The sequence below is a fragment of the Salmo salar genome, chromosome ssa27 (genome assembly GCF_905237065.1).
Source record: "Salmo salar chromosome ssa27, Ssal_v3.1, whole genome shotgun sequence".
NCBI classification, from domain to species: domain Eukaryota; kingdom Metazoa; phylum Chordata; class Actinopteri; order Salmoniformes; family Salmonidae; genus Salmo; species Salmo salar.
Window position 1 is genome coordinate 23,970,967 of NC_059468.1, and position 19,279 is coordinate 23,990,245.

Sequence of the window (19,279 nt, forward strand, 5' to 3'; positions counted from 1 at the left end):
GTGTTGTGGTGGGGTTCAGGGTGTTGTGGTGTAGTTGTGTTCTGGTGGGGTTCAGGGTATTGTGGTGTAATTGTGCTGTGGTGGGGTTCAGGGTATTGTGGTGTAATTGTGTTGTGGTGGGGTTCAGGGTATTGTGGTGTAATTGTGTTGTGGTGGGGTTCAGGGTATTGTGGTGTCATTGTGGTGGGGTTCAGGGTGTAGTTGTGTTGTGGTGGGGTTCAGGGTGTTGTGGTGTAGTTGTGTAGTGGTGGGGTTCAGGGTCTGTCTCATCATCTTGCGGGGATCAGGTGGGTTATTGTTGGGGGGGGGGTCACAGCAGTAGGACCTGCAGGCAGAGCTGACCCCCCCTGGCCCTCCACTGTCAGAGGATGATGCAGCAGCGACACAGCCTCTGGCCCCCGCCGTGCACCGAAGGAGGGGGTGTCACCGGGGCAAAGTAGGCGTGGACTTTTATCTCTGGGAGATGAGCCTGTATGGATACGGAGGAGCAACATCATTCCCAATGTAGCATACACATCCAACAATATTTGACACTGTTGTATATTCTCCCATGTATTTCATATGACAGCCTGCAACGTTGCAATAAACTATATTGGCATATAATACAACAGTGCGCAGGTCATTCTATTATTTCTATAGGAGCAACATCAGCCTCAGTAAACTACAACTCCCACCAGGCCATGCAGGAGCTTTGACATTACAGCCACAGTGATGCAGCTTGGGAGATGTAGTGCAGTAAAAGAGTCATGGTGATGACTGACCCGTATGCGTTTGATGCCGGCCCTGGTGACCTGCTGGCAGTCGTAGAGTTCTATCCTCTCCAGACGGTGGCAGTTCTTCAGGTGCTCCAGAGTCCCGTCTGTGATCAGAGGGCAGTTATCCAACTCCACCACTGTGAGGCGCTCCTGTCCACACACACTGCTGCTCAGCGCCCTGATACCATCGTCTGTTATCAACTCACAGTGGGAGAGAGACTGGTGGAGAAGATAGATAGTAGAAACTATATTACATACTGTAATGTACACACACACAGTTTGCTAGGGGGGAGTTATGAATGAATGACACACACACACACACACACACACACACACACACACACACACACACACACACACACACACACACACACACACACACACACACACACACACACACACACACACACACACACCAATAAGTACCAGTGCTTGCAGGCGAGGGCAGTGAATAGCGAGCTGGACTAGTGTGTTGTCAGTCACCTGTGAGAGGAGACAGACTCAATCAAACCCAGATACAGTACATATAATCAGACAGGCTCAATCAATCTCTGATTGAATGCAACTGTAGATTGAGTCTGAGAAAAGAACCCCATGAAATCTTACCAAAATACATTCTTCTAAATCCATTTTTTCCATCTCATGACAATTCTGTTGAAACAAAAGACACATCAGGTCAGCATTTCAGGGATCAAAACACACAGATCAAGGCAGAATAAAAGTGATGAAGGAGACAGAGAAGTACTTACCCTGGCCAGTACAGTAAACCCAGCGTCTGTAACCTGTGAACATCGCGCAGCCTCCAAGATCCTGACACACACATGCATTGGTTATGCATTGGTTTAGTGTATGTATGGGGTGTTTATCAGTAGACCTAATCCACAATTACAAGAAAGGGATACATTTCCCATTTCTTACTTCAGTCGGGGACAGTTGAGACCCAGAGCAGTGAGAGAGGCGTCTGTAATGTTACTGCAGCCAGAGATACACAGGACCTGCAGCTTGTGGCACCCCCGACACAGACTGACCAAGCCATCATCAGTTATCTGCTGTTAACAAACACACATTACGCGTGCATATCTGTCTGTCTCTCTGTCTGTCTCTGTCTGTCTTTCTGTGTCTCTGTCTGTCTGTCTGTCTGTCTGTCTGTCTGTCTGTCTGTCTGTCTGTGTCTGCAATCACTTACAGTGCCTCCAGAAAGTATTCACACCCCTTGACTTCCACATTTTGTTGTGTTACAAGGTGGGACTAAAATTGATTTAATTGCTAGACAGCCATTTTCAAGTCTTGCCATAGATTTTCAAGCCGATTTAAGTCAAAACTGTAACTAGGCCACTCAGGAACATTCAATGTCATCTTGGTAAGCAACTCCAGTGTATAATTGGCCTTGTGTTTTAGGTTATTGTCATTTTTATCCCAGTGTCTGTTGGAAAGCAGACTGAACCAGGTTTTCCTTTCGCTCTATTCCGTTTATTTTTGTTCGAAATTCTAAAAAAACTCCCTAGTCCTTGCAGATGACAAGCATACCCATAACATGATGCAGCCACCACCATGCTTGAAAATATGAAGAGTGGTACTCAGCAATGTGTTGTATTTGCCCCAAACATAACACTTTGTATTGAGAATATAAAGTTAATTTCTTTGCAGTTTTTCTTTAGTGCCTTATTGCAAACAGGATGCATGTTTTGGAATATTTTTATTCTGTACAGGCTTCCTTCTATCAGTAACTACACTGTTATTGATCCATCCTCCGTTTTCTCCTATCACTACCATTAAACTCTGTAACTGTTTAAAAGTCATCATTGTACTCATGGTGATATCCCTGAACGGTTTCCTTCCTCTCCGGCAACGGAGTTAGGAAGGAGGCCTGTATCTTTGTTGTGACTGGGTATATTGATACACCATCCAAAGTGTAATTAACTTCATCATGCTCAAAGAGATTTTCAATGTCTGTTTTTTTCTACCAATAGGTGCCCTTTTTTGCGAGGCAATGGAAAACCTCCCTGGTCTTTGTGGTTGAATCTGGGTTTGAAATTCATTGCTCGACTGAGGGACCTTACAGATAATTGTATGTGTGGAGTACAGACATGAGGTAGTCATTCAAAAATGCTAAAACTATTATTGCACACAGAGTCCATGCAACTTATTATGTGACTTGTTAAGCAAATTTTTACTCTGGAATTTATTTAGGCTTGCCATAGTAAAGGGGTTGAATGCTTGACTCAAGACATATCATTTTTAAAAACATAATTCCACTTTGACATTATAATCTCCATTTAATTCATTTTAAATTAAAAGAAAAGTCAAGGGGGTGTTCATCTCCTGCTTATAAATAACACACGTTACACATATTTTCTGTCTTTCAATCCCTACTAATGAATACACACACTCTCTCCATCTCTTTCTCTCTGTCTTACTGAGCAGGACTGCATGTTGATAGTGGTTAGTTCAGGACAGTGTTTCTGGAGGTGTTTCAGTGCTCCATCCTCCAACTGTAGAGAACACAACACAAAGAAACCAATCACTACTGATAATCAATCAGTGGCGACCCATCATCCCCACCTGTTTTGAGCACCACACTTAAGGAAAAAAAAATTAAGATTCTATATACAGTTAAATCAGAAGTCTACATACACTTAGGTTGGAGTCATTAAAACTCGTTTTTCAACCACTCCACAAATTTCTTGTTATTAACAAACTATAGTTTTGGCAAGTCGGTTAGGACATCTACTTTGTGCATGACACAAGTAATTTTTCCAACAATTGTTTACAGACAGATTATTTCACATATAACTCACTGTATCACAATTCCAGTGGGTCAGACGTTTACATACACTAAGTTGACTGTGCCTTTTAAACAGCTTGGAAGATTCCAGAAAATGATGTCATGATTTTAGAAGCTTCTGATAGGCTAATTGACATAATTTGAGTTAATTGGAGGTTTACATGTGGATGTATTTCAGGGCTACCTTCAAACTCAGTGCCTCTTTGCTTGACATCATGGGAAAATCAAAAGAAATCAGCCAAGGTCTCAGGAAAAAAAATTGTAGACCTCCACAGGTCTGGTTCATCCTTGGGAGCAGTTTCCAAACGCCTGAAGGTACCACGTTCATCTGTACAAACAATAGTACGCAAGTATAAACACTATGGGACCACGCAGCCGTCATACCACTCAGGAAGGAGACGCATTCTGTCTCCTAGAGATGAACGTACTTCGGTGCGAAAAGTGCAAATCAATCCCAGAACATCAGCAAAGGACCCTGTGAAGATGCTGGAGGAAAAAGGTACAAAAATATCTATATCCACAGTAAAACGAGTCCTATATCAACATAACCTGAAAGGCCGCTCAGCAAGGAAGAAGCCACTGCTTCAAAACCGCCATAAAAAAGCCAGACTACGGTTTGCAACTGCACATGGGGACAAAGATCATACTTTTTGGAGAAATGTCCTCTGGTCTGATGAAACAAAAATAGCACTGTTTGGCCACAATGACCATCGTTATGTTTGGAGGAAAAAGGGGGAGGCTTGCAAGCCGAAGAACCCTATCCCAACTGTGAAGCACGGGGGTGGCAGCATCATGTTGTGGGGGTGCTTTGCTGCAGGAGGGACTGGTGCACTTCACAAAATAGATTGCATCATGAGGAAAGAAAATGATGTGGATATATTGAAGGAACATCTCAAGACATCAGTCAGGAAGTTAAAGCTTGGTTGCAAATGGGTCTTCCAAATGGACAATGACCCCAAGGATACTTCTAAAGTTGTGGCGAAATGGCTTAAGGACAACTAAGTCAAGGTATTGGAGTGGCCATCACAAAGCCCTGACCTCAATCCCATAGAAAATTTGTGGGCGGAACTGAAAAAGTGTGTGCGAGCAAGCAAGCCTTCAAACCTGACTCAGTTACACCAGTTCTGTCAGGAGGAATGGGCCAAAATTCACCAACTTATTGTGGAAAGCTTGTGGAAGGCCACCCAAAACGTTTGACCCAAGTTAAACAATTTAAAGGCAATGCTACCAAATACTAATTGAGTGTATGTAAACTTCTGACCCACTGGGAATGTGATGAAAGAAATAAAAGCTGAAATTAATCATTCTCTCTACTATTATTCTGCCATTTCACATTCTTTAAATAAAGTGGTGATCCTAACTGACCTAAAACAGGGAATTTTTACTTGGATTAAATGTCAGGAATTGTGAAAAACTGAGTTTAAATGTATTTTGCTAAGGTGTATATAAACTTTTGAGTGTGTGTGTGTGTGTGTGTGTGTGTGTGTGTGTGTGTGTGTGTGTGTGTGTGTGTATATATATATATATATATATAAATACAGGCAAGGCCCCACAAAGAAAAAAAAATACAAAAAAAAATATATATATATATATAAAATTTAAAATTAAATCCTTTGTGGGGCCTTGCCTGTTTTGCTTGTTATTTTGGCACGTGTTACATATCAGTTTGCAAACAATGTAAAATAAAAAATAAAAGTAATTGAGTTAACAAAGCCACATACAAACATGGTCTCTTTTTTGTTTTCTTAAGTAAGGCAGCTCCAAAATGCTGGTGTTTCAGCCCAGCTCAGTTCTTTCTGTGGTGGTGGCGCGTTCAATGTGCCTCACCCTAATCATTTGGTCTATTTTCACCTCTTCATTTCGCCTACTATTCTAACTTGGTGGTGCACAAATAGCCTATAACCTGTTTTAGAGAAACGCAATCATTGAATATTCTCTGTTTATATGGCTCTGACTGTTAGAACGGCCCATGTTCTGAATTCTGTCACTGTACATTTCAAAAGTGCTGAACAAATTGTTATATTGACTACATCCGTCATCGCTCATTAACGTCTTAATCAAAATTACAGATTGCCTCTTATCCGCTTGTCGTTCCCTTATGTCATAGTTTGTACATCTGAATTGTCAGTAGAAACCACATTAGTTTAAGCAAGTCAGCCATATCAGCTATGTTTCTATGTGTAGTGGCTTTGCTGGCATGCATCCCACTTCTTTTTTTTCTTTGCCCCACCAAGATTTACATGCTAAAATCGCCACTGTAATCAATACAAAGCGTGTGTACTGTATGTGTGTGTGTGTACCTGTGTGCAGCCGCGTAGGAACAGGGCTCGTAGGTTGTTACAGCCCCGGGCCAGAGCCTCGATGCCATCTCTGGTGATCTGGTCACACCACGACAGGTTCAACATCTCCAACATACGACAGCCATCACTAAAGGGTGACACACATATTCACCAGTGGAGGCTGCTGAGGGGAAGATGGCTCATTATAAATGGCTGCAATGGAGTCAATGGAATGGTAGCAAACGTGGTCTCCATGTGATTGATATCATTCCATTGACTCCATTCCAGCCAATACTATGAGCCGTCCTCCCCTCAGCAACCTTCACTGATTCACACCCTGTTTTCTAACTATACTGAACAAAAATATAAAACGCAACATGTAAAGTGTTGGTCCCATGTTTCATGAGCTGAAACAAAAGATCCCAGACATTTTCCATATGCACAAAATGCTTATTTCTCTCCAATTTTGTGCACACATTTGTTTACATCCCTGATAGTGAGCGTTTCTCCTTTCCAAAGATAATCCATCCACCTGACAAGTGCGGCATATGCAGAAGTTGATCATAACATGATCGTTACATAGGTGCACCTTGTGCTGGGGACAATAAAAGGCCACTCTAAAATGTGCAGTTTTGTCACACAACACAATGCCACAGATGTCTCAAATTTTGAGGGAGAGTCCAATTGGCATGCTGACTGCAGGAATGTCCACCAGAGCTGTTGCAAGAGAATTTAATGTTAATTTCTCTACCATAACCCGCCTCCAATGTCATTTTAGAGAATTTGACAATACATCCAACCGGCCTCACAACCTCAGACCACGTGTAACCACGCCAGTCCTGGACCTCCACATCCGGCTTCTTCACCTGCGGGATCGTCTGAGACCAGCCACTCGGACAGCTGATGAAACAGTGGAGTATTTCTGTCTGTGATAAAGCCCTTTTGTGGGGAAAAACTAATTCTGATTGGGCAGCCAGGCAGAGCCAGTAGGTGGGCCTGGCTCCCAAGAGGGTGGGCCAATGCCTTCCCAGGCCCACCCATGGCTGCACCGCTGCCCAGTCATGTGAAATCTATAGATTAGGGCCTAATGAATTTATTTCAATTGACTGATTTCCTTATATGAACTGTAACTGAATAAAATTGTAAATTGTTGGATGTTGCATTTATATTTTTGTTCAGTATATTTGGATGTATTAAACTGCACGTTACTGGGACTTACTAGAAAATGATATGGTGACAATGGGTAATTTGTGTTACCTGGTACTAAATTATGCTTGTAGTGATGAATTCCAAAAAAACAAACATGTAATTTATTGGTGATTATTATGCAATTACCATTTTACCCTTACAGTAAATACTTTGTAATTTCTGTACCGTAAAATAAACTGCAACACTTGGCCAGAAGTAGCGCACTTTATAGGGAATAGGGAGCCATTTCAGACACTTACCTGAGAGCTTTGAGGGAGTGGTTGGAAACAGACACGCAGGAGGTGAGGTCCAGCTGTTTGAGTTTGCAGCAGAACTTGGAGAGGCTGAGACAGGTGCTGTCTGTGATCTTAGTGCAGCCGTTCAGGTTCAACACCTCAATGTTACGGCAGTTCTGGGAAAACGTCCTGACAGGTGACAAATGCCAGTCATTATAGATAATCAAATCATAGAGTCACGGAGAAGTAACTGAATCAGGGAGCTAAATAACATTCCAAGTTGAAAATGTGAACGGAAAGCAACATTGGTTGTACTGAGAGTGTAAGAGGCCCTATGGAGAAGGACTCACTTCATGGATGCGTCCCCCACACTGAGACAACCCCTCAAGCTCAGCTGCCTCAGGAAGCCTCCACATCGCTTGGAGATGTTCTCCACTACTCTACCCTGGAGAGAGAGGAGGAGGAGGAGGAGGAGGAGGAGGAGGAGGAGTCAGTGGCGTGTACTCATGGATGCCAAGGAAATGGACCATTAAATTAAATAAAATAAAATGTATATATGTACCAGTCAAAAGTTTGGACACACCTACTCATTCAAGGGTTTGTCTTTATTTTTACTATTTTCTACATTGTAGAATAATAGTGAAGACAAAACTATGAAATAACACATATGGAATCATGTAGTAACCAAAAAAGTGTGTTTTGTCCAATATTTCATTTATTTGTATTTTTAAACAGTCCCCCTCTGTCTCAGTATGTGTAGCCATCTATCTGATGCTGTCTGGTCAGAAAGAGTATGACATTGTTGCCACCCGTAGCATTGCGAAGCCAGTGAGTGTTTGGCCTCCCTTGATAAAAAGAAATATTATAATAATAGTCAATCAGCATTGAGCTAAACTGACTGAGCTCAACTTTGAATGGTCCTGGTGCACCAAAAAAAAGTGTCAAGGGAAGCCAGTTTGGATTTGGCTTCACACCATTCACATCACATCAAAAGCAGAACGTCATTTAGAGAAAAAAAATGATTTTCCTCTGGTGGCTAGCTAGCTAAAATCGTCCCTTTCCTAAATTAGCCATGGATGGAGATAAGGATTTGGACTTGTGGTTTTACTTAATTATGATCTAGCCATAAATTCATACATTGTGCCCCTGGCCTGAGAGGATGGAAGTTCAATATGTAGCTATATGTAGAAGGCTAATGTTAACTAGCTAGCCTGGCGCATCGTTGCCCATGAAAGGAAGTTAGGCTAGCGAGCAAGCATTTTAGCCAGGTAGCCTAGGATAACAAAAGCTAAAAGAGTGTACTGTATGAGAGTCATAGACCCCCCCCCAGTAACATGGACAGCCACATCATATTTAGCTTACATTGATTGGACTCTTTTAGTTGGGATCTTTTAGTTGTCACTGTATTAGACTAAGCAGAGGTGATTTGAGGATGTTGAAGTTGAAATGGTGCTGGAATAGAGGAGGCAGCTCATGTTTTCTTTGTGACTTGCAGTAACTCTCCATGGTTATAAATCAATGGTTGTTTAGAAACATTCACTTGCTTGACCATGCCGTATGTAGGTCATGTAACTGTTTGCGACAGACAAAATGACATACGAATCAATAGGTTATAGAGCAAACAACGCAATTATCACAACACATAGGATGTAATATGGCTTTTTTCCCCTGGCTTGGCTTCCCCTGTTATTTTACCCATGCACCGCTACTGGGAAGAGTGGGGAGAATTTTACACCATTCTTTATTGATACAATTCAGCTTACACACACACACACACACACACACACACACACACACACACACACACACACACACACACACACACACACACACACACACATTACAAGAGAGATAGAGACAGAGAGAGTGAAAGAGATGGATAGAGTGGGAGATGGAGAGAGAGAGAGGGAGATGGAGAAAGAGAGAGATCGAGAGAGACTGGTGTGACCTACGTGACTCAGAGAGAGGATCAGTGACGTCACCAGACATTCACCAAAGCCTACTGATACAGTACTAAGCCCTGGGCGAGCAGCCTCATAATACTGCTCACACTCACTCACACACAATGCTAAATATAATAATACATGCCACTTAGTTGGCATACACTTTCAGAATGTGTATATGTAGGATCACCTCCCTCACCCTTCACCCTGACCTCTCACCTCTATGTCTGTCTGGAAGTTGAAGAGGTCAATTTTCTGCCAGTTACTACCATCCAAGGCCAGGACATTCCACGCCTGAGAGGAGGGAGACAGGAAATAAGAGAGAGTGAGAAAGAGGAAAGAGAGAGAGACAGAGAAGAGAGTGATGGTATTATCAGTCCTACAACACACACCAGGGCTGTGTTCAGTAATAACCTGTATAATAACCTGTATACGGTCTGATATACCACGTCTGTCAGCCAATCAGCATTCAGGGCTCGAACCACCCAGTTTATAACTGAAGATCAATGAAGTTAGACAGACAACATTATGATGTAACAGACAATAATGGGGGAATTCGTTTTTTTACATGACTGGCACCGCCGGAGTTGGGCAGCGCACAGCCAGGAGACATGCCAAATTACCTACATATTCCTATTATTATAGCCTAATGACCTACTTATTCCTATTTATTATAGCCTAATGACCTACATATTCCTATTTATTATAGCCAAATGACCTACATATTCCTATTTATTATAGCCAAATGACCTACATATTCCTATTTATTATAGCCAAATGACCTACATATTCCTATTTATTATAGCCAAATTACCTACATATTCCTATTTATTATAGCCTAATTAAATAAATATGTGGTAAGTAGGAAGATAGACAGCCTACTATTAACATAATGCAAGAACAGATTGTAGACAAAGTGGGGATCGCCAAAAGCTGCACAAAATGTCAGATAACATTGCTCTCTCTCACTTCTCCAATGTCGAATGGTCATGGGCCTTTTGCAGCGGACGTGTCCGGCTTGTTGTTTTAAAAGCTTAATTTCCCTTTTTCTCCCTATCCCCATTCGAATTGAATGTGACTTGTTGGCCTAAGCATATAGCCTACTCTTTCATGATTAACCATCAAATGAATTTAGGAGGTTGTAACAGCATTCACAGAAAGTGTTATGTTATTTGAATGGCCTAAATAAAACATTGCTAAGGTCATAATATATATATAAATAAGAGAGAGAGAGAGACAGAGAGAGACAGAGACAGAGACAGAGAGACAGACAGAGAGAGAGACAGAGACAGAGACAGAGAGACAGAGACAGAGAGACAGAGAGACAGAGAGAGAGAGAGAGAGAGAGAAAGAGAGAAAGAGAGAAAGAGAGAGAGAGAGAGAGAGAGAGAGAGAATAATCGAATGGGAAGTTTAAACAAACCATACGTTTCTGGCCTCCACCTGACCAAAGCTTTAGGAAAAAATAAAAAACGATTGCGTGCTCCTGGAAAATCCATCCTTGCAAACCAAACAGCCCAAAATATAGGCTTATACTAGACTACTACGGGCAATAAAAGTTGCAGTAAACGTTAATTGTACAAGTAAAACTTAGAAACTAACCAGTGATTGACTTAGACTGAAATAGGTGCTGGTACTCATTTTGGTTGCCCGTAGTGTTTATATTTAGATGCAGGAGCTCCACAATACTTTTGAGCTAATATTCTATAAGAGGAACTCAAGCAGGAGCTCAAGCAGTAGAACATTTGAGGTGCTGGTACTCAGCTCTGGTGAGCTCCTGCCGAAGTCAAGCACTGAAACTAACATTTCTATTATTGTCGAAGTGTTTATTCATATCCTTGAATTGCGCAACGGGCATTAGCCTACATAAGCTCTCACAGCAGCGCTTTAAAAAGCCGGAACAACAAAATAAATGCATGAAGTGTCAGGGTTGTCTCACAATCAACTTTATTTACAATAGCTATTACGAATAGAGTATTTATTTCACAGCCAACAACAATCACATAAAACATGTGTTCATAACACCTGAATAACGAATGAACCTTATATAAAAACCAACACATTGAACTTGTGCATTTTTGCCTATCGAATAAGCATGCAAAAAAATACACCTATAAAAAGAATAACCCACATTTGGATAGGCTACAAATGACAAAATAAATAAAGTAAACAAAATGGACGAAATTAACCAAATAACTTACAGTGCCAAAAAGTAGTATTCAAAGACACACCAGCACAATTAACATGATATTTTTAGACTAGGCACAATTAACATTATATTTTTAATCTAGGCACAATTAACATAATATTTTTAGACTAGGCACAATTAACATGATATTTTTACACTTGCACAATTAACATCATATTTTTAATCTAGGCCTAAGCTACATTTCTTTCTAATAAGACGCATCTGTGAATTGGCTTTGAAATTTAAAAAAAATACAAAGTTCAATGAAGAACCATTCAGGCTTTTTTTCTTTTCATCACACCTTACATAAAGGTTTCACAAGCATGTTCACCTTTTCTGGCTTTTCAGACTGTGGAGTTGGGTAACAATAGCCTATTGCCTGCTTCACTGAAAACACGTTCAGACGGAATGCTTGTTGCACAGATACGGAGGTATTTTCGGGCGTCGTTGGCCAAAGCGCCCCTTATAACCTCTTCACCATGCCAGTGGTTCATCATCTGAAGAGAAGACATCTTCAGGTAAGGAGGATGTGAGCTCTGCGCTGGGCGGCTGTGGCGCGCTGAGTGTGACTGTTTGCTTCGCACTCCCAAGAACACTGCCCAGTGATGTCTTCTATGGTGAACACGTGCACCCGGTCTCTGTTGAAATGGTCCGAAATCACCATTGAAAGGGTCTAGTACCCGCCATTGTAAATATGAATTTGTTCTTAAGTGACTTGCCTAGTTAAATAAAGGTTAAACAAAATCAAATAAAACACAGTAGACCTACGACGTGTGGTTCCAAATCACCATTCAAAGGTATCGGGTACCAAATGTAACCATATGATTGGTTTATATGTATTTAATTGCACTCAAGAAAATACAATATTGGTAAGATGATTTTCACATTGTAGTCTAATTATTAGACTCTAATCGGGTGATTTGTGCATAACACAGAATCTGCGTGGCAGATTGTTTACTGCTGTTCTAGGCAACGCCACAACGCGCGCTCCTCCCCAGCCCCGGGGATGATAAAATCGTATCAACGATATTTGGCCCGTCGACGGAACGATGTGCCATTCCAGACATGGCCAGTGCTTGACTAGGGATAAGTCGGTGCATTAGACTATGTTCACCGAAATTCACATACGACATTATGCTATACAGACCTCTGTTTATTTACTGTTAAGGGTTCATATATTTCACCAAGTTTTCATGACTATAATTATAGCATGTCTTTATAAAATGATTCCCCCATTCAAAGAATCAGGGATCAAATGGATAAAGTCTTCAAAGCAATGCATCTAACTAGACATGTTTATATATAAAGGCTCAAATATTTATGTTGTTTCAGGAGAGATCTATGCACAGCAAGTTATTTGTCAATTAGGCTTTTCTTAGAATATTTGTAATGTTGTCCCAATTATATGGCTACTGTTTAATGGAGGGAAATCCCCGCTTTACACCCGTGCAGTGCCTGTGGAAAGGAAGCAAAGACATTAATGCTTAGCTATAGTTAATTAGCGAGATAGCCAATTCAAAACAACTTGTAGCAGTTATCTAGTTAGTCTGTCGTCTGTCATTATTTTATACCTGCTGAAATGTCGCGTTCTCGCTCCTCTGACAACCGCCACTTGCATTGGCACACACGCGGCACAAACAGACAGGCTCTGAAGGGTGATTCCGATAATGGCTGATATGTATATTTAAGTGATTGATCATATTTTTTAAAAAGTGTGCCTTCATGAATTACATTAACTAAAATGATACAACTAATTTCCATGACCTTACAAACCCTCATTTGACAATTTGGAAAAGCGTATCATGCGCATTCAGGCTGACTGATTTTCAACCTCAAACTGCCTACTGTCACGCACAGCTTCACAGACTTGCGACAAATAAACGTGAACAAAGCGGAATCAGGAAATGCATGCCCTCTCTCCATTGCAGATCATGCCTTCATTCCGATTTGATCAACCTTTGTTTGCCTCTGTGTGCATCTGGGAAGGCGATAGGCTACAGGAGCCAGTACGCAATTCCCCCAAAATTAGAAGTGCCGGTATCCGGACCAAGTCAAGCACATCGCCCAACCCTATTGGGCATGTTGCGGAACGTTGACGACCGAATGATCTGCAAATTACATTAAGTGTTCATGATACCAGTCAGTCTAAAACCACCGACTGCAATGTCTGTAGGGGTGGGCCTTACCTTGGACACCTGGGCACACCTGCACAATGTGATCACATCAAGATAGGAGAAGATTCTACACACAGAGAGACAGAGAGAGAGAGAGAGAGAGATAGAGAGAGAGAGAGAGACACAGAGAGACAGAGAGACAGAGAGACAGAGAGAGAGAGAGAGAGAATTTTAATTAGTTGTACTTAGGGACAGGACAGTGGGGTTAGCATGTAGCCTTACAGAGAGACTGGCCAGTGAATTTAGCAATAGCATGTAGCCTTACAGAGAGACTGGCCAGTGAATTTAGCAATAGCATGTAGCCTTACAGAGAGACTGGCCAGTGAATTTAGCAATAGCATGTAGCCTTACAGAGGAATAGGCCAATTGAATTAGCTTGAAGCTATTAGCCAACAGGGGTAAGCCAGTGGGTCAGGTCAAACACACAGACACAGTTCCTCCTATTCATACCAGTAGTTTCCCTTTAACCCCACAGACTCCCACCCTCAGGAAACTAGCACTGTCCATTGTTCCCTCTCATGGACAGAGACAAAGGCGGTGTGTGTGTTTGTGTGGTCAGCGAGGGCATGTTGGGGCATGTATGTCTGACATGTATGTGTCAGGAGTCCAGAAAATAACTGATGCAAGCTCATATACACACACTCCCACTCAGTGGCTAATGGAGCACCTGACCAATCAGACAAGCGCTGATCGATGGTCTCTCTGATGACTGGCTAATGAACGCGGCGGAGGCCATTGATTGGCTGTCTACTTTAATCACACACACTCTGGGTTCCATTACACACACACTGGTATAATGGTGTATGTAGGTGGGTTCTGTCTGTCTGAAGTTCACACAGCTGGAGCTGAGCACTGCGGAATTCCCCACCAACACAGTGGCTATTTATAGCACATACTGTACACACACAAGTTATATTAGCAGGATATGATTAAATGTGTATGTTAGACATTGATCTCAGTTAGATTACACACAGCCGCTGTAGGACGTTATGATGCTCTGTAGGTCGCATAACTAGCAGACATACATTTCCAAGCCGACACACACACACACACACACACACACACACACACACACACACACACACACACACACACACACACACACACACACACACACACACCCCTAACCACTCAAGGTTAACAGTCTGCTAAGGGACTCCAGACAATGTCCTTGTTTAATAAATGAACATCACTTTAAGCCCTGGGGCGAGCACTCAGGTGTGTGGGTGTGTGTGGGTGTGTGTGGGTGTGTGTGTCTCACCTGAGCAGAAGCTCCTTGGGAAGCTTCTTGTTAATGGGAGCTTCATCACTGTTGGAGAACACCTGGAGAGAGAGACATCCACATCAGAACCACTGTCGCCATGGTAACAAGCACCCGATAGAACACACACACAGGCCTGCACACACACACACACACACACACACACACAACACACTAGCGATGAGCGATTAAAGGAAATGTAGGTTATTTTACGTTTTTTTTTTATAAATTGACCAACAGCGGTTCAATTATTTGAATTCCATTTTGTTCATTTTTTTTCTGTGAGCTCAATGCTCAGTTTCTGTAGAGCTAAATCAGATCAAGCCCGAACTGTGTGATGGAATAGGGAGTTGTAGTTTCCAACAGGCCAATATTCTACATAGTTTAGCTCTGAAAATGTGGTAATGAACTACAATGACCATAATTGCCCGCTTACTTGTCCGGTCTATGTAGAGCAGATGCAGAGCCCTCGAAAGAGAGATTGTGCAAGAGGGATAGAAAGCCGCTGCTTCGCGAGGTATCTCTACCTGAACACAATCTAAGTGATTGATAGTTGGTATTCAGCAGTCATAAAGTATGCCTTATGTACATTGAAGAACTACTGAAATAGTGATTTTGTCAGACAGCACAGGCAGCAGCTCTATAGAGATGAGATGATGACTTGGAATGAAATAATAAAGTCATCAAAACTCATTTTATTTAAGTTAATATTTATTGTGATAAGCAGTAATGGGCAGTCACTACCACCATGGGACTTTAATTATTTTATTCTGTGCTGTTACAGCATTCAACCAACAATGCATAGTGCATTTAATGTCCACTTTCTTTAGCGAAACCGAAAACCATGATTATTTTTTAAATAATCGAACCCAAACCAACCTCAAAAAGAACTCATCGCTCAGCCCTACAAAACACACACACAAAAAAACATTATAGCTTCCTACAGCCGGCAGAGCAGCATTCAACCTGGGGAGTTCCTCTCCCAGATCAGCTCTATGCTTCCTACAGCCGGCAGAGCAGCATTCAACCTGGGGAGTTCCTCTCCCAGATCAGCTCTATGCTTCCTACAGCCGGCAGAGCAGCATTCCAACCTGGGGAGTTCCTCTCCCAGATCAGCTCTATGCTTCCTACAGCCGGCAGAGCAGCATTCCAACCTGGGGAGTTCCTCTCCCAGATCAGCTCTATGCTTCCTACAGCCGGCAGAGCAGCATTCCAACCTGGGGAGTTCCTCTCCCAGATCAGCTCTATGCTTCCTACAGCCGGCAGAGCAGCATTCAACCTGGGGAGTTCCTCTCCCAGATCAGCTCTATGCTTCCTACAGCCGGCAGAGCAGCATTCAACCTGGGGAGTTCCTCTCCCAGATCAGCTCTATGCTTCCTACAGCCGGCAGAGCAGCATTCAACCTGGGGAGTTCCTCTCCCAGATCAGCTCTATGCTTCCTACAGCCGGCAGAGCAGCATTCAACCTGGGGAGTTCCTCTCCCAGATCAGCTCTATGCTTCCTACAGCCGGCAGAGCAGCATTCAACCTGGGGAGTTCCTCTCCCAGATCAGTCTCCAGGCACTGCCAGACCTCTGGCTACATACCCGTCGGGAATGTCCAGCAACAACGGGGAATGCTGCTGGGTCTGTGGGTAATATTTTCCCCAAAACGGCAGCTCCTCACACAGAACCATATAGGCATGGTTTCCAGCCTGGTTCTAAGATGGTTAGTGTGCAGCACAACTCAGAAATCCACTGATGGAAACACACACCGCCACTCTCACACACACACACACACACACACACACACACACACACACACACACACACACACACACACACACACACACACACACACACACACACACACTCACCTCACTCACACAATATTATTATGCAGAAAAGAGCCTCCTATATGAGAAGGTCAAGTGCTGTCACATCAACCCCAGATGTTTAATGAGGAATCTGTGGTATTTATACACAGTGACACACACATACAGGCCTAGGGAAGCTAACCAATCAGATTCATCACTGGTTCATGACATACTGAGGAAATGTCAACACAGCAAGATAACCATTACAGACCACATGCTACCCTACCTACTGTGTTCAGTAAGGCACAATCCCTTCACATAGAAATATATTATGTAGAACAGACATAGCCTACCTTTGTTAAGTGGGGAATTATGTTAGCTTTAATCATGACATTTCTGTCTGCAAAATGTTCTGCACCCTCCTGTCTGAACTCAACCAGGCTAGTTGGTTCCCAGTGGGAGGAAATTGGAGCCTGGTGCCACTAGCTTGACCAACCCAAGGAGTCTGTTACCGACAGAGAGGTGGGAGACCCTAGGCGCTTCTATCTGGCTAAATCATCTCAGCCACAGCCCTATAGCCCAAACCAATCCCCAGCCCTTTGTCAAGGTCCAGTCCTGGTCCCAGTTCCTGCCCTATACCTCGGCACCAGTCCAATCTAGTCCCCATCTCTCTCCAGCCCACCACCTATACACCATACTGTTTGCTTACACATACATTGTAGTCCTGACTCCAAATCACTCCCAGAGAACTATAATGACTGTAGCTGAGTAAACAATGATTGGGTTGTGATAACAGTTACCCCAGTCCTGTCCTTAGAAAAGCCCCAGCCAGCCCTAGCCATGTCAGCCCCAACTAGTCTTCTAATACCCAATCCCAGCCCTATCCATCAGCCCAGCCCAAACCATCACCCAACCCTGCCTTTCACCCCAGCCTGAGCTCGGTGTTGCCGCTGTCAGCTGGGGCGTCTGTCTGGACAATAACAGGATTTCGGATTACCCTTGACCAACAAAGCCCCAGCTCCCTCCAGCATATAAAATTAGAACAGTGCACGGTCGGTCCGAAACACCCCGCGCGCGCACACACACACACACACACACACACACACACACACACACACACACACACACACACACACACACACACACACACACACACACACACACACAGTGTCACCCTACGGAAAACCTACTACCGTTCATATCCGTTTACATACACACTCTCCGGCCCGTTTCCGCAGCTCTTACCTCGAACCTGCCCTTGGTGATGCCGTTCATATCTGCGGAGGCACGTCGCGGTGTGTTACCGCACACATACAAGTCTGGGGCTAGCGTTGGGTTTGCCGAATACCGTATTGTTTTTGTCGCCTGTGTCGGTCGAAGAGGCTGGGCTGGGCGCTCTCCCCTGTTGACAGTGCTCCTTTCTCGGGGGTGGCTGTGAGGTTTAGTCCGGGGCGGCCTGGAAGAGCAGTAGCCTAGTCTTGGAGCCCGACGGCTCTCCAGTCCGTCTCATCACACTGCCAGCGACCAAAATAACAATAATAACATGGACGAGCTCCTGGTGACCTCACTTCCGCCTCTCAGACGGCTCTCAGACCAAATCAGCTGGCCTCAATATCCCTCCCTCTTGCTCGAGCGGTTTGAAACGTCAAAAATGTGGAAGAAATGATCAAATATATTTTATCCGTTTATAGATGTTAGAACAACCCGTCATTTAACTGTTTATTTTGTTATTCTAGTAGTTGTTGCCGACCGTGGACATGGGAAGGGGAGGGCCGTGGTGATGACGTCATTTCTGCGGGAAAAGCACGCGTGGCCGACTTGTTTTGATTGCGAGTTCTCTTCACATCAGAGATGTTCAGCCACGTAACATCAAAATATCCGCCGGTCCGTTAACGGTGAGGTATGTCGCTGAACATGTCAAACGTGCGCGGTCCGGTTTTGGATCCGAAAACATTGGAATACAGGGACCCCGAATCTGTTACCCCTGTTGATCACAGATATACTACTCCTTAATCCCTTTCGTCTAGTCTCGTTTACACAAAAACACACATTCGAGGGAATTCCATATCATTTAATACCTGATTTTATCCCATCATATTTACATGCATAGTATGCCTAATGTATTTAATCGAATGAGACTTGATGACTTTGGATGAGGAGTATACAGCAACGATTATTATAATTGCTATGTCAAACGGTTGAAGGTGGATGTAAGAGGGAGTTGAATATCTCATACAAAAGCATTAAACTGGGCACTTGTTCCTAAAGCTTCACTAGAGGGAGCACTTACACTGCGACAAACTATTACTTTACTGTGGTCTACTTTCTAAGCACTGTGACATCTTGGGCGGCCTAATAGGCAGCAGTAATTGCACTGTGTGTATTATTCTAGGAGTGACTCCAGCCGACACAAGCACACCAGTCCCTCTGCCTCGTTGCTAGTGTATGACAGTCACACCCTCAAACATGGAGGAAGGGTTATCACTATGGATGGACTGATAGGGACAGTGTGTGTGTGTGTGTGTGTGTGTGTGTGTGTGTGTGTGTGTGTGTGTGTGTGTGTGTGTGTGTGTGTGTGTGTGTGTGTGTGTGTGTGTGTGTGTGTGTGTGTGTGTGTGTTCACTGTTCACGTATACAGGTGTATGCTCTGGTCCACTCTCTGCATTCCATGATAATT

The 19,279-nt window shown here is 43.3% G+C and overlaps 1 protein-coding gene across 2 annotated transcripts; it reads right to left on the minus strand.

The window, feature by feature from the left end:
• Positions 1–18,439, minus strand: fbxl2 (F-box and leucine-rich repeat protein 2). Of its 2 annotated transcripts, none has more exons than XM_014178094.2 (14): positions 17,848–18,439; positions 14,809–14,870; positions 13,560–13,614; positions 9,406–9,480; positions 7,594–7,688; positions 7,268–7,432; positions 5,841–5,967; positions 3,173–3,247; positions 1,674–1,801; positions 1,505–1,565; positions 1,362–1,406; positions 1,182–1,238; positions 762–974; positions 1–469 (listed from the first exon to the last, which is right to left on the minus strand). In XM_014178094.2, exons 1-14 carry the CDS (start codon positions 17,875–17,877, stop codon positions 362–364), a joined length of 1,296 nt encoding a protein of 431 aa, XP_014033569.2. In that variant the 5' UTR covers positions 17,878–18,439; the 3' UTR covers positions 1–361. The 2 variants fall into 2 exon arrangements, with proteins under 2 accessions (XP_014033569.2, XP_014033568.2); XM_014178093.2 differs by having other exon boundaries at positions 1,674–1,804; positions 17,848–18,436.
• Between the last annotated feature and the right edge of the window lie 840 nt (positions 18,440–19,279).

Coding starts and splice junctions, on each gene's coding strand:
- fbxl2 (XM_014178093.2), bottom strand. CDS start 17,877: ATGAACGGCATCACCAAGGGCAGGTTCGAG. Junction 13,615..14,808: donor CCCAAGGAGCTTCTGCTCAG/GTGAGACACACA, acceptor CTCTGTGTGTAG/AATCTTCTCCTATCTTGATG. Junction 1,805..3,172: donor TCAACATGCAGTCCTGCTCA/GTAAGACAGAGA, acceptor GTTTGTTAACAG/CAGATAACTGATGATGGCTT.